This window comes from Dermacentor andersoni, chromosome 2, assembly GCF_023375885.2.
Source record: "Dermacentor andersoni chromosome 2, qqDerAnde1_hic_scaffold, whole genome shotgun sequence".
Taxonomy (NCBI): Eukaryota; Metazoa; Arthropoda; class Arachnida; order Ixodida; family Ixodidae; genus Dermacentor; species Dermacentor andersoni.
Genome location: NC_092815.1, coordinates 187,236,340 through 187,250,891, shown reverse-complemented (window position 1 = coordinate 187,250,891; position 14,552 = coordinate 187,236,340). Strand labels below are relative to the sequence as shown.

The 14,552-nt window shown below is 45.6% G+C and overlaps 1 protein-coding gene across 1 annotated transcript in view; it reads right to left on the bottom strand.

Moving 5' to 3' along the window:
- Positions 1–275: 275 nt before the first annotated feature.
- ATP6AP2 (ATPase H(+)-transporting accessory protein 2) overlaps positions 276–14,552 on the bottom strand; it is a 44,647-nt gene continuing 30,370 nt past the window's right edge. Inside the window, exon 8 of the mRNA XM_050187121.3 lies at positions 276–2,904. Within this exon, the coding sequence (XP_050043078.1) occupies positions 2,647–2,904 (258 nt within the window). The 3' untranslated portion in view covers positions 276–2,646. The remainder of the gene's footprint in view (positions 2,905–14,552) is intronic.

Sequence of the window (14,552 nt, the reverse complement as noted above, 5' to 3'; positions counted from 1 at the left end):
AGCTAAACCGGTTAACCTTCCTGCCTTTCCTTCTTCACTTTTTCCTTTCTTCCTTCCTTCCTTCAGCAAGTACGCTTTCGTAATGTGTGAATGAACGTCACCTGTGTATTTGGTGATGTCCTTTCTGCACTCATCATACACAGTCAGCAATGCGCACAAGACCCTTCCTGTACCCCACCATGGCTGTATGCCCGCCACAGCCTATACGATAGTTTTTTTTTTTTTTCAGAGCCAGAGATTACACGCTTCAAATTGACACAAGTAAGAGAGACAGAAACAACATAACTCAAGTTTTTACTAGACAGCCATTTATCATGTCAGAACATGTAAGCGGCAGAACCACTTCCAAATATGGAATGTGAATACTGGCTTGCAGCACAAGCCAAGCTAGAGAGACCTACAAGTCTTTGGTTGATGCAGTCAACTTGCAACCGCCGCAAGCAGTTCTGAAATAAATGGGTGCTTACAATGCTGTTCACTATGTTTAATCACACACACACAAAAAAGGGGGTAACTGCTAAATATCAATTCTGCACCAGCCTAGAAGAAATCAGATTATTGAATATGATGGACAGCTGCTAGTGATGCCACACTGTATCGGCCTGCCTAGTCTTCAATCCTGCACCACTGCCACGCCATCATACCAATCAATAATAGGTTACACTAATTACATTAACTGGCATAGCGCTACTAATTTTACATTCCTTTTTAACATTGTAACTGCCTCGACGACTAGATGCACTTATGTTCTGATCAGACATCAACTTATATGGTTTTATCCAGTTTCAACCAAAGTAGCAAGAAGCATGTAAAAAGCAAGCAAACAGTGCATATCGGGAGTGCAGGATAAACACCACAGAACACTCTTCAAGTTCGCAGAAGCAGCATTGAGAGGTTTCCACATGTAGACAGGTATGTACACTTGGGGTGATCACAAATGAAAGGGCCGAAACAGGGCCAGCCCAAAATCTTGGTGGTGTTATCTACACACGACTACAAGATCAAGAAAGTCCCCTGCAACATCCACATGTTTCATCCCTATTTACAGTTCGGGAGCAAAACGAATGTTCTCGGCACTAAATTACAATCTACATTGTCTACACACCACTGGCAAATAAAATGATTCTTATTACAGTGAAAAATGAAAATCAGTAATACCTTATCTACCAACACAGGGTAAACTAAAATGAATACTGTTTGCATAAAACAGAGCCACCTTCACATCAACTGCTTTAGCGGCAGTGATTCACGAAGCAGGAAGTAGTCGAGATTATATTAGTAGTAGGATGCTTGAAACCTGCTAGAATGAAAATAGAAATGACGTCATTGAAATGAATAAGTCATACTTCACGCATGCTGCTATCTTGCTTTTGCCAGCTGGGTTAGATTACTTCACAAAACAGAAGATTCAATGCACAGAAGATCTTGCAAAGCAAGTTCACTCTGCAAACAACAAGGGATAAGTCTGTTTTACCTGAATAAAAACATGAAGGTTTTTTCCTTAGCAATATTTACTCGTATTCCTATTATGCTACATATCTAGCCAAACAAACCACAAGAACAGTTTCAGTACAACAGAAAACATGGCACACGAACTTTGATCACTACTTTTTCCACACTGTGTCAATGTTTTCTTAAAGGAAGTGATTAAAAAAAGAAACTTGGTTAGAAATAGTTTAAAAAAAGAAGAGAATGTGTTTATTTGCAACATGGGTAAAAGGAACACAGAAAATAACACATCAGATGTCATTTATTGTACAATTAAGGTCATAAAAAAGCTGGTGACTACAGCTTACACCCTCACATTTTCTATTATGCTTTGCCCGAAAGCATATTCACTCATAGCTGAAGACAGGCCAAGTTTTAAGTTACCAGTACTAAGGCCAGCAGACAAATAGGCACCTCAGATGCAGCTTCGATACTTTAGAGCCAGCCATTTACTAGCTGCAGTCATCAGCAGATTAGTTGATTCAGGGGTTCCCACACAGTGTTTCTTCATCTTTATTTTTCTTTTTTTGTATGATATTGCAGACAGTAATGCTAGTGCCCTCCTATCACCATTTTTTTTTCCTTCACTGCAGCCAACTAAGCAGTGATTCACATTACCCTTAACACTAACATGAACCCTCATTTCATATTTATTTCTGCACACTGTACCTCATGCAAGCATTTGATCTTGCGAGTGCTGATATCTCCTAAATAGTCATTTGTCATCAGCCTTTCCCACTGATATTGCCAGTGAGAAGGCTGTCATACCCCCGCAAAAAAACATTTGGTATGCACTCTCATAATGCCAAATGTTTTCTGCAGTATTTGCAAGTGGAATCATGCACACTCAATATTAATTAGAATCTTTTTGCTATCAATTTTGGCAAAACAGATGGAATTACAAGAATGCATGTGCATTTTTTTTCAGCAGCAGGCAATTTCTTGCCGCTTTTCGAGACACTTTGAGGCCACAAACAGCTTGGAAATCCCCGACTCCATCTAAAGTGTGTGAATGCCCTCTCCCCCACCCCTTTCCCCTTGTTGTCCAATCAGCATGTGCAAACAATGTGCCTCATTATAAAGGCTTCCTTCTAACCCCTTCCCCCACTACCAATGTGCCACTTCTCATGTTCGCATACCAAGCACTGACAACAGACACTAGTCCCTCTTCATTCGCTGTGTGGTCATGCGGTAGATGATGGAGTCTCGACCAGGGTCCATGAACCACAGGCCCACCGAGATGCCGAAAAGGGCGAGCGCCAAAAGCAACAGCACAAAGCCAATCAGCACAAAGGCTACATGTGCCTCATGGTCCCACGGAGTTGCCAGGTTCCAGCTGTTGCCGTCCTTGGCTAGTGGGGCTGCTGCACCAGAGGGCACTGTGGTGCCCCCGCCACTCTGTGCCGCCTCCTTCTCCTGCATGTTTGAGACATTTGTTTCTTATTTCGTTAGCATGCCTTAATTGACCTATAAAGCATTATAGAAGGTAGCAGGCACGACAGACGAAACGGTTAACAGGCACAGCAGACGGATGCCAAAAGAGAAGAATTAAATTATGTAGTTTTATGTGCCCAAACCACAATCTGATTATGAGGCATGCCGCAGTGGGGGACTGCAGAAATTTGGACCACGTGGGGTTCTTTAACATGCACCTAAATCTAAGTACATGGGTGTTTTCACATTTCGCCCCCCATCGAAATGCGGCCACAGTAGCCAGGATTCGATCCCGAAATCTCGTGCTTAGCAGCTAAACGCCATAGCCACTAAGCAACCACGGCGGGTCAAACGGATGCCAGACAAATGAATAAACCAAAGACACCTGACACATGAAAAATGGCAGCCCAATCAACAGCCCAATACTAAGCAATATGGAAGAGCAAATACAATATCACATAAAAAAATTTATGCGTATCCCCCAGAGGTGTAGCCAGGGTGAGGACAACTGCTGTAAGAATTCCCTATCAGAAAAGCCCATATATGCCCAGTATCAAGTAATCCCATATGAGGATATGGATATGCCATGTTCCCATATATCATAGGGGGCCCCATATCTAGTATGAACATCTCATGATCCTATATGTTCATACTAAATATGGGGGGTTACAAGGAATATGTCTTTCTAACACCACTGACATTGCCAGTCGTCACGACGTCACCAGTGACATTGCCAGTCAATCAACACCAAGCCCTACAGACAACATCTTTTTCCCTACCTAAACATTACCTCCTCTTCGAAGTCAAACTACCGCAGCATCGAAATCCACCCCACTCTGCAAAAAATCTTTACTTTAATATTACAGGCACTTCAGCTGCAATCCTTGCAATGACAGATGTGGTCATGCCGCCTAACATATAAAGCTAATGGATGATTTCAGAGCCTTGAGAAAATATCCATTTGTACTGAATTGGGCAAATCAAACATGAGCTATTAAAACAAAGACTCAATCACAGAAACCAGTACACCAACAACATGCACCAGCAGCAGTCATTAAAGACTTCTGTCAACCAAAGGACCAAGCAGGATTCCGTAAAGGCAACTCAACAATAGACCATATTCACACTATCAATCAGGTGATAGAGAAATGTGCGGAATATAACCAACCCTTATATGTAGCTTTCATTGATTAAGAGCAGAAGAAAATTGTGCTCATAGATGGACAGTGCAAACCAACACCTGGGAATGACACCAATATTAAGAACCACTACACCACTGACCCAAGTAAATGCCACTGTCTCAAATAGCCAAGGTCACACCAGGTTTGTGTGCTGTATAACATTCCAACTGGGTAGTGGAATCGGAAGGTGTGCTGTCTATACAATAAATAAACAAGCAGATCCCATGCACTATGGGAATCAGTGTAAGCAAAACTTCGATGAGGCAGCAAAACAAAATGGTGGACCATGATAGGAAACAGTGTATTTTCACAACGAAGGTGTCCCAGAATGGTCATCAGCAATGACAGCATTATGTGTGAGCGAAGGCAAATAAAAGACAGGATCCAGTGATTTTATTAATAATGAAGTGATTTTAATTAAACATACAAGGCTTTTTTTACAACAACCAGCTCAAACAGTTTCCTCCTACTCAAAGTTCAATTGGCAACTGGCCGTTTTCTGCACCATTCCTCCATATCCGCATTCCTCCTTTCCGCTCGCAGCCATCTCTTCCTCCCACCTCTAATGTCAGACCGGGTATCCATGCTGGCACAGCTCACAGTGGCTGTTCTGACCTAGCCCCCAAGTGGTGCTCAGTTTCGGGATATGCCAAGAAAACGACCTAAGGTCTTACAGCTGTGGAGAGGAGCCATCCTTTCTCGGAAGGACCGTGTATGTGCGGTCCTTCCGAGGAACACCCCAACATGTTCGAGTCCTTTGGAGTGATTTTCCTTGTCTATGCCTTGTATTGAAGCAAACCAACATCTGGATCGGCCTACAAAGTGTTGATCCCCTGTGCATATGCACTTCAAAGGTCCTCACGACACAATCTGGTCAGTGAGTACCTTTTCAATTATACCCATTTTCAACAACTGTCTTGGTTCCATCGTCTCTTTCAGTAACAACACGTGAGCGACGCTTACTCCATTTAGGCATTTACCCTGTATTGTGTGGATCACGTGGAGCTCTGTCAGCCCATCAGCTCCAGAAATCCGCATAAAGCTTCTCTTTTTTAGAGATCAGTTGCCTCAAATTTGCACATGACAATGCGTTGATATCCCAGCATGGAAAGAGAGGTAATGCTGTTCACCGTCTTTCTGTAAGGAACGATGCTGGACAGAGTGGTTCGGGCTCGTTAGGCTTGGTGTGAACATGGGTGAGGTGACGCAAATTTAGCACAGCTTCAACTTCCATCAGTAGTGTTGCCATTTCACAGAAATTAATGTAGCTAGTTCCGAAGGCCTTTTTCAAAGCTGGCTTAAAAACACCCCACCAGGGTCCGCACTTCACGTTGAACCCTTACTTAGTCACTGCCGACTTCAATGGAGACATTAAGGATGGAGTTGACACCATTTGAAGCTGCTTGACGATTGTGCCTAACAAAACTTCAGATTAGCAGTCAAGCATTGTGTTGTAATTTCACACGTAAAGGAACAAGTATAAAAACCGCGAATGTAGCCCTTTAAATGAAAGCTCGTTTCTTGTATTTGCCCGACCGTCATGCACATGCGGGAGTTGTACGAGAGACGTGGGGACTTTCGCTCCTTGAATTCTGCCCTTGTCTAGGTACTATGGAGGAGGACACACTCTGCTCCGTAACCTTATGTTACATGAACACCAGTGACAAGGGCCAATCACTGAAGATAAAAAAACTGCCACTTTACCATTATGGACTCTGTATCGGCCACTATGATCCCGTTTGTGCGGAAGTTTAAAGGGACCCTGAAACACTTTTCTAACTAGTCATATAATTACCTGACTGTTAAAGGACATCATCGCATGAATGTTATGCTGCAAACATTTTTTGAATCCTTCAACTGCAGTAAAAGCTCGTTAATTCACAACTCATTCATTCGAAATTTCGGATAATTCGAAGTAGCCGCCGCGGTCCGTCCAGCAATGTGTTGAAAGGAACATGTAACACATGCCGCTAATTCACACTGAAATCTGCACCGCCACTGATAATTCAAACTCCGCACCATCGTGGATGGGGAGAGTACTAGTGTACGGGAGCACATTATGTTCTTTGTGCACGAGCGAAAGCGTGCGAGGGCAAGCTGGCAAATGCGGATAAATGTCGCGTGCGCAAGTGAGGAAGGCAGGGCGTGGTGGAGCGCGCCCTCTCCTGTCACACGCGAGGCACGGAGGTGAGGAGAGGGAGGGAGCGGGGGACATTCTTCACTGGCTGCTGCCACTTACAGCGCGGCCATACGGGCGTCGTATCTTGAAAGCGATCTGCGATGTGGCAAAAGTGTGCGCGTGCATGGGCCTCATCTTCAATGTGATCTGCGATGTTTGCAGAGTGCACGTAGTGCCGGCAGCTTCGTATGTGATGTGCTTTCTATGCAGTGAGAGCTGTACAAAGGTGAACTCGCTTGCAGCTACTGCCGTCTTTCCTCACTCCAGTGTTTTTCTGCGAGTTTCCACAATCACCGAGTGAGATGTGTTCATGCTTACCTGTGCACGCGTGACACCGTGCTTGTTAATTTAGTTAGTAAGCGAATGTTTACAAGTTTATTCGGCCGATCAAACTACTATCCTTACTTCATATAGCTATCTACTAATTTGCTATCGAAATCGATGCGTCGCTTTTCAGGTGACACTGCGACAATTTTTTTTCTCTGCGCCAGTCAGCACGACAAACGTGCGGATGGAGCAACAGCCATCTCAACGTCGGAGACGTTGGACAGTGTTGGCCGCGTCTGGTTACGTTGGCTGCACCAGTGCTTCAAGGTATAGATGTTGTTCACGCCAACGTGACGTAGTGTGTGTGCGCGCGTGCTCACACCACGTTGGACTATATACGCACCTTAACCGAACTATTTTTTTTCTCGGGCTTTCATTAGTTCAAATTTTGTATAATTCGAATCTTCTTAGCATCCCCGCAGAATTCAAATTAATGAGCTTTTACTGTATAAGTTGGCATTCTCTCTCTTTTCGTCTCCGCTAGCACACTGGAAGCTGCACACTGGAGAATACATCAGGCCAAAGCCCTGGCCAGGGACTCCGGAACCGGGCAGGTAAGGGGGGCCTTGAGCCCTCCTAAAGTTCTCCTTTACAGGGCTCAGCCCGCCCCCCACTCCCTACTGGTACTGCTTGCTGCTGCTTGCTCTACTGCCTGTTGCTGGCATGTCGAATAAACGAAAAGTTGGTCATCAATTCCTCCCTCACCATGTCGCTCATGTTATCTGCCCCTTCTCTCTGAAGATGCCAGTGGGTGAAATGGGCAAAAAGTGGTGTCTGACCTACACTCAGACATGCTGGAGACAAAATTTGGTGAGGACCCCACATGCAGAGCTGCCCCACTTGAAGCCCAAGTTTTCACTAAGCAGCACCAGTCAGTTCCTTAAACTTTTTTTCAAAGAACTTCCTTGGCGCTGTGTCTGGGCTGGTAAAAAAATGTGCAACACAGTTACAAGGGCAGCGCCAAATTGAGATGTAAACAAGTAACGAGCCGAGTATTGTGGAACCACCGCACCCAACTCCCCAAAGTTCGCTGGAGTATAATACTGGAAAGCAAGGTGTCTTAAGGTCCGCACGTGGCATGCAGCGCCAACAATGCGCGCAAATAACTAGAGTGTCAGACACGTAGACTGAAAGTATCCATTTGCTCGGCGCAGTATGCAACACCAGATTGCGGCGGCCATACGGTCGTCTACCTGATCAAACCTCTACGGCAACGAGCAAACACAATTACTACAAGGAAATGTGATGTCGTGACAATTATCTTCCATCTTTTCTTTTATTCACACTCTTTCGTGACTGCGAATGCATACTATACACATATATGTGCACCGTGCACCGTGAGGCACCATGCCTATACATGCTTATCACGTCACAAATATGTACACAGTTTGACTGGTGCATTCGTCGTACATATAAAGGCCAAGCGATTAAAATATGCCGGCGAAAAGAGCCTTGCCCAATCTAGTGTCTCCCAGCCACTTGCATTCGGTGCGCTTGGCGTCATCTGCCTAGACATGTCGCCTTCACATTTCACGTTGCGCCATCTTTGATGTGATAAAAAAAAATGACGTGGAAAAGGATAAAAGGATACATGCTCATCAAGGCTACAAACTTTTGTTAACCAATCATCTTTACATAATTTATTGACAGTGACAATGATTCAAGATCGCCTTAGAAAATGCCTTGTAACATTTTCTTTTTTTTCTGTTATTTCACTGCACACATTTGTGTCCATACCACTCCTTTCTGTACTGCCTTCAGGTCCTGAAAGTATTCACAATAAATAAATAAATAAAATAATTAAACTGTGTAAGATCTTGTCAGGCTTTCTAGCGCCTATTTTGTATCAGTCCACACTGCTCCGCCTCATCTCAGAGGGATCGTGGCGCATGCAAGTTGTATGTGCGCCACGATGCCGGCTTCTTAACAGAAGGTAAGCAGTTTCTGACAGCATCAATACGCTTACATGCAAGAACCGAAACTCCACAAGGTATTGCATCTCACACCTGCATGTGTTCCTTTACACTTCTTGGGCGCACATGTAAATTTTATTGCTTTAATTCACTTTCTCATTTTGTGTTGTCAGTGGTAGGTGCCTGTCCCGGGTCTCCGTCCCAGCAATGCAGCCACATTATGCAACATGCTCTGATGGTAAGGGTTGTCAAATAAAACTGCATTTTAAATAGCAGCCAATGGAAGCAACTTAAATCTTGCGCCTTTCGCACGAACCCTGTCGGAACTTGTGACAGCCATAGATATCGCTGACAGTGGACTGAGACTGTTTTGCGGGTAAACTGTCTCTAGTGTTGAGGCTATAATGCGTGCCCCACAACTTTAAAAGAAGGGTGGACTCTCAGTATCAAAAAGAGCCATTACAGGTCTGCCGAATGACCACACAGGCCAAAGTAAAAACTTATTTTCTTCTCCTTGTAGAAAAGCCTGTGATGTCTGGGCCAGTTGACTAAACCGGAAGAAGAGTGGACTTGACCAAGGCAACAGGACGCACTAGCTTGGTGGAGGGGGTTCACCATGGAGCAAACTGAGCCAGGACGAGTCAGTTCCATCCGGCCTTCGCTCGTTTCCTTCCCAAAGCTACACATTTTCCAGGAAACAATAGTAACAGGTCCTGCCAGTGGGATTGGTTTGAAAAATTTGCATGGCTACTTTTTACAGCAATAGTGATGTAGTGCTTTGTCACGAGTGCGTTTCATTTTCCAAGGGAAAGGGTTGCAGGCTTGGAGCAGCAGAATCGCCTTTTGTGGATTGGTTTTAATAACAGGAAAAAAGCTATAGAGAGGTTCCAACGGCATGAAAAATGCCAGTTTCACTTAGTCCTTTGAACCACAACATGGCAAGGTGGGGGGTATCTGTGCAACACAGCTCCTAACACAGCAATGTAGCAAGCAGCAGGAGGAAGCCAGAGTGGTGCCATGTGTCATTTGTCAGCTCCGTTCACCACCTGTGTCGCACAGGCCAGCCTCTGATTGGGCACACTAAATATTATGGAAATCTAGTCGATTTCCTTGGTGAAAGGTCAGGAGATGTTCGAGCATTGAGGGGCAAAAAGGGACAAATGAATAAGCAGTGATATGCAGAACAAGTTAATTGAGATAATGTCCCAGATTATACAGCGAGAAATTGCTAGAGATGCAGTTTGTAGCTCATTCTACAGTATAACAGCTGATGGAAGAAGTGATGTGACAGGTGAAGAGCAGTTTGCCATCTGCATACCTTGGTCCGGCAGTGCACTCAATGTCCACAAAAACTATACAGTGGAACCCCGTTCATACGTTTTTCACCGGACCGAGGAAAAAAAAAACGTAATAGCCGGGAAAACGCAACAGTGAGGAAAGCTCCGAAAATGAATGAAAAAAGTGCAGCTTCAACTATAGACTATTTATTTCCACAAAGAAGTCTAGAATGGTGGCTTGCCGTTTCTTTCGCTCGCTAGAAATCACCACACGTTTCTCAATAGCCTGGAAGGCCGCATTGCTGTCAGCGTCGCTGTGAGGTGCGACGTACTTGCGGAGGAGGTCCAGAGCCGCAACGGCTTCTCCAAAGCTAGGATTTGGAAACTCCCCGGCATCATGCGGCTCGTGCTCCTCGTCGTCACCGCGCCACGGCAATGGCAACGGACGAAGGAATATCCGCGGGAAATGTTGCCCTCTTTGGCGCAATCATGCTAACGTGCTAACGGTTGCACGCAGCGCGGCGTGGTTTCGCGAGAAATGTAAACAAGAGAGGAGAGCTGGCCCGATAGGCGGAGCAACGCCAACTTCCGGCTTCCCTTTAGCTATAGCTTCACAAAGAGTGACATCAGGGCCACTCCCGAGTTTCCTTCCTCCGTGAATCGACCCGTCCAACAAACCATGCGGTGACCGTAATCACAGTGATGATAGCGAGACCATTTTTCATTTTTCTCTCGAACTGGCGCGCGGCTTTTTGCAGCCAGTTTCATAGCCAAGCCCGGTCAAAACTCGTCAAAAGCCAAAATGGCGGTTGGAGTGCGTTGCCTACTTTAGCCCAGGCGGGTTCAGGTTGCGACGCATCATGCGGGAACGTTTTTACAGCTACTACGTAACAGCGGGGTTCCTTATACATTGGATCCTATGGAAGCTATGCCGGGACCGGATGAAAACGACGTAGCAGCCGGGAAAACGCAGCAGTGAGGAACGTAACAGCGGGGTTCTACTGTATTGGCCTGTACAAGCCAGATAGCAAGCCTGACACACTGTACATGGGCATCAAAGATATGATTTTGTGTCTTGGCCTTGGTTTCCACCACATTCGTCGCCACTGGTATGATGGGGCAACTGACACATCCAGCCATTTTGCAGGAGTCCAACAAAAGATTAGCGATTCTGAATCAAGACCTTTGTATGTACAAGTGCTCAGAAAGTAAACGGAGCACGCAAGCAGCAGCTGAACTGCATCTCCATGCACTAGCAGCAACAGTGCGCACTACAACACATGCGCAAAAGTAATCTGCTGCAGCCATGTGATGTGCTTCTCACCACTGTCTCACTGACGGCTCAGGCGAAGGAGAGCTAATTCACATGGGTGCCGCCAGGGGAGCTCTTTGCACTTGCAGCAACCATTTATCAGCAGCTAGCAGCTCTTGCAAGAAGCATTTGCTTCCTGCATGTGTGCTGAGCACCTCTGGTCGAGCTTTTGTCTCTTTTGGAAGAAATAAACGCGTTGTCAGCTTTTTGGAAAAATCAATTTTTTACTCCTTCAATAAAGCGTGCTAACATGTAGCAGTAGTCTATCGTGTTTATTAATCGCCAAACCATGGCACGACCACCAATTTTGTTCCCGGCAATGGGGAGAAAATAGAGATCGTTGCATGCTTCGAGAAACAAAGCTTGGCCAGTGGTGCTAGTCGATTGTAGAAAAAGCAAACGATTCTGACAAGAGCTGCTTCATCAACAAATGGGTGCTGCAAGTGCAAAAAGCTCCCCTAGCGTCGACCGTTGGAAGCAGAGCACTTTCGTTTTAGCTGTGAATATGGCAGTGGTCAAATGTGTACTTAACGGCCCCCGCTGTTTACTTTTGCATGCTCTGTACGATGTGCTGCCGACACCAGTGCACAAAGATGCAGTTCATCTGCCACTCACGTGCTCCATTTACCTACTTTCTGGGGCACTTGCGCATGGTAGTAATCAGTGCCTAGATCTTGTATTGCAGGAAACTAGTAAGAGCTGCGATATAATTGGTGATGCTTCGAGTACCGTAGAAGTATGTTTTGAAGTCATTCTTCAATCAAACAAGTGCAAAAATGCTTACTCCTCTATTGCTCTTTCCTCAGTAGGGGATTCAACGGATAAGCCAGAGCCAATGTCAAATAGCCTTTTGCCACTGTGCCCAACAAGGTGGACAGTCAGGGTAAGGTCGATGAAAAGGTTCAGTGAGAGCCACGCCAGGGTCCGAGAAACACTGAGCAAGAGCCTTCAAGGAACAGGCTCGATGGAAGTCATAGCAATGGCAGCAAAGCCATTATGAAGTTATATGAAACATTCCAGGACAAGTTTAAAATGTTGTTGGTTGGGAATAAATATCTCCACAGCTCTGTTTCGTCCGTGTGAGAAACTAGCAAGGGTGGTCCAACGCTCAACGTTTCGTGCTGCAGGTTTGAAAGGAAGCTGCAGAGACTCTGTGCAAGGTAATGTCCTGCCTGCGGTCTGAAACCGTGTTTCAGCAGTCATAGTAGTGCACGAGCGTTGTTGCAACTCAGCTAGGTCTGAAGGAGAAGACAAATTCGCCAAAGAGGTTTGAAATGTCCAGCTCATCTCTCCCGCTAGTTGCGCTCGATCCCAAAGCAACACAGCACAAAGAATACTTTGAGGCAATTGACTGCATTATGAGCGAAATGCGGCGGCACTTTGATCAGTCTAGCAGGAAGCAGCTAGTGAAATTATAAGGCACACTGATTGATGCCGCCAGAAGAAGACAATTCTTGGCTGACATTCTAAAACAGCATTAGGCAGGCATGCAACTGAATTTGATCTAAGCAGTCTCTTGGTGCAGTGCTTACTTTTTCCTTCTATTTTGTCCAACGTTGAGTCTTTATCAATTATAAGCATTTCGAAGACTCTGCAGGCAAAATCTAAACAAGTCCATGAGCTTCTAGACCAAGTCATCAAATACACGCAACTTCTCTCTGTACTTGCATCTGTAGCTTTGGCAGAATGCTCATTCAGCGCCTTACGCCGAATAAAAGCTTATTTGCAGAACCACATGATGCAGAGGATGCTAACCCACTTTGCTTATGAACTTTGTACGTTCATAAGGAAAGGACCGCCACGCTCAACCTAGAAGACATGATCAAAGGATTTGTCACCAGGACTACTGAGCGAACAACCGCTTTGAAATATGGAGCAACTGCATGACTATGTGCAGACATCCATCTCGCTCCTTTCTCTCTGCTTGTTACCTCTGCCTTGAATTCTTGGATGTTAGTCCAGGCCGTTTAGAGCAGCATGATTAAGTGGCACTGCCTTGAACAAGCTCGTTCTCATAAATAATATAGTCTAAACCACTTATAACAATATTCAAGTGCCACGAAAATTCCATTGTTATAACTGATAATTGCTATAACCGGGTTGCATGAAAAAATCAAAATAGGGGAATGGCAGAGCTGATGTGAAGAAACTGCAATAGTGGGGAGCCCAGTGCCCCTCTCCACCACCTTCCTCCATCCGGCTGCCGATTGTGTTCACTCGTTTAACTGCTTCCTGGGCACTCTGATCGTGTGTGGCAAGCCGCAGCTGTTGGTGTCGAAAATGGCACTGCTATAGCAACTGCACAGAGGGGTCACGGGTAGCAAGCGATATACGAGCACCACCAAGGCATTGCTGTGGTGGCCCCAAAAGGGGCCTTTTAAAAATTGCGAGAAGTCTGCTACGGCAACCTGTCAGCTTGAGAAATCCAGAAGAAACGCCAGGGCGAGATTGCCACAAGCATCTCGCCACATACTTCTCACTGGCTTGAATGAGAAAACCCCATCTGTCAGCCTTGCATGCTTTATGTGAAGCTTGATGACATCCTTCTACAAGGCATTCAGGTGCTCCACTTAGTGCAGTGGAACGTTCTGAGTGAGAACAAAGCCTCGGAGGGACTGAACCATCGGCCAGGCCTCCTGTGAGGACAACGTTGAGACATCCTGCCCTACCGCGTCATCGCTGCCATCGTCACCGTCACTATCAAATACAAGCATGTTCGCAACGATTGCCTGATCGGTTAGAAGCACTAAGGCTTTCTTTTCACCAGCAACATCGTGCATTGCCGATGATCAGTGGGCGCATCAGCCATCTTCCAATTCGGCAGCGAGTCAAACCAACCGTTGGTCAAACCAGGCTGAGAAACTGCGTGGCCAGGAACAATTTCGACGCAACCAACAAAGACGAACGCGAGTGATTAAGCTGTTTGCAGAACTGCGATGAATGAGGTGCCAGTGAGCAACATGCGAGCAATCTGTGAGCAGTGCAGTTGGCACGGTCCATTTGCATTTCAGAGGGTGAGGCGGCTTAGAGCTGTGGGCACAGCCTATTCGTGTTTGAAGGGGTGGAAGGGCTATGGGTAAGAGGCAAGCATTGATGGCTGGAAAATGAGCACGGGGTAGCTGTTGAAGCATAAGCCCACCGTGCAGTGGCTCGAACATCTCATTTTTCTTTTTTTCTTTTCAAGGATTTCGCATTTCACTACCCTTCGGCTCGGACACACAGCAGCCAGACTTAATTGTTATAACTGATAAGTGGCACCGGGGCATTGTAGTAAGCGGGTTATTTGAAAATGGAAAATATACAAAAGTTGACGGTGCAGCAGCTTCTCATTGCTATAACCGATGTATTGTTAAAACTGGTATCATTATAAGTGGGTTCGACTAACTCTGAAATGAGCAATGCACATCACAGTGTTCTGTGCACAGTGCTTTACCCTTCCCC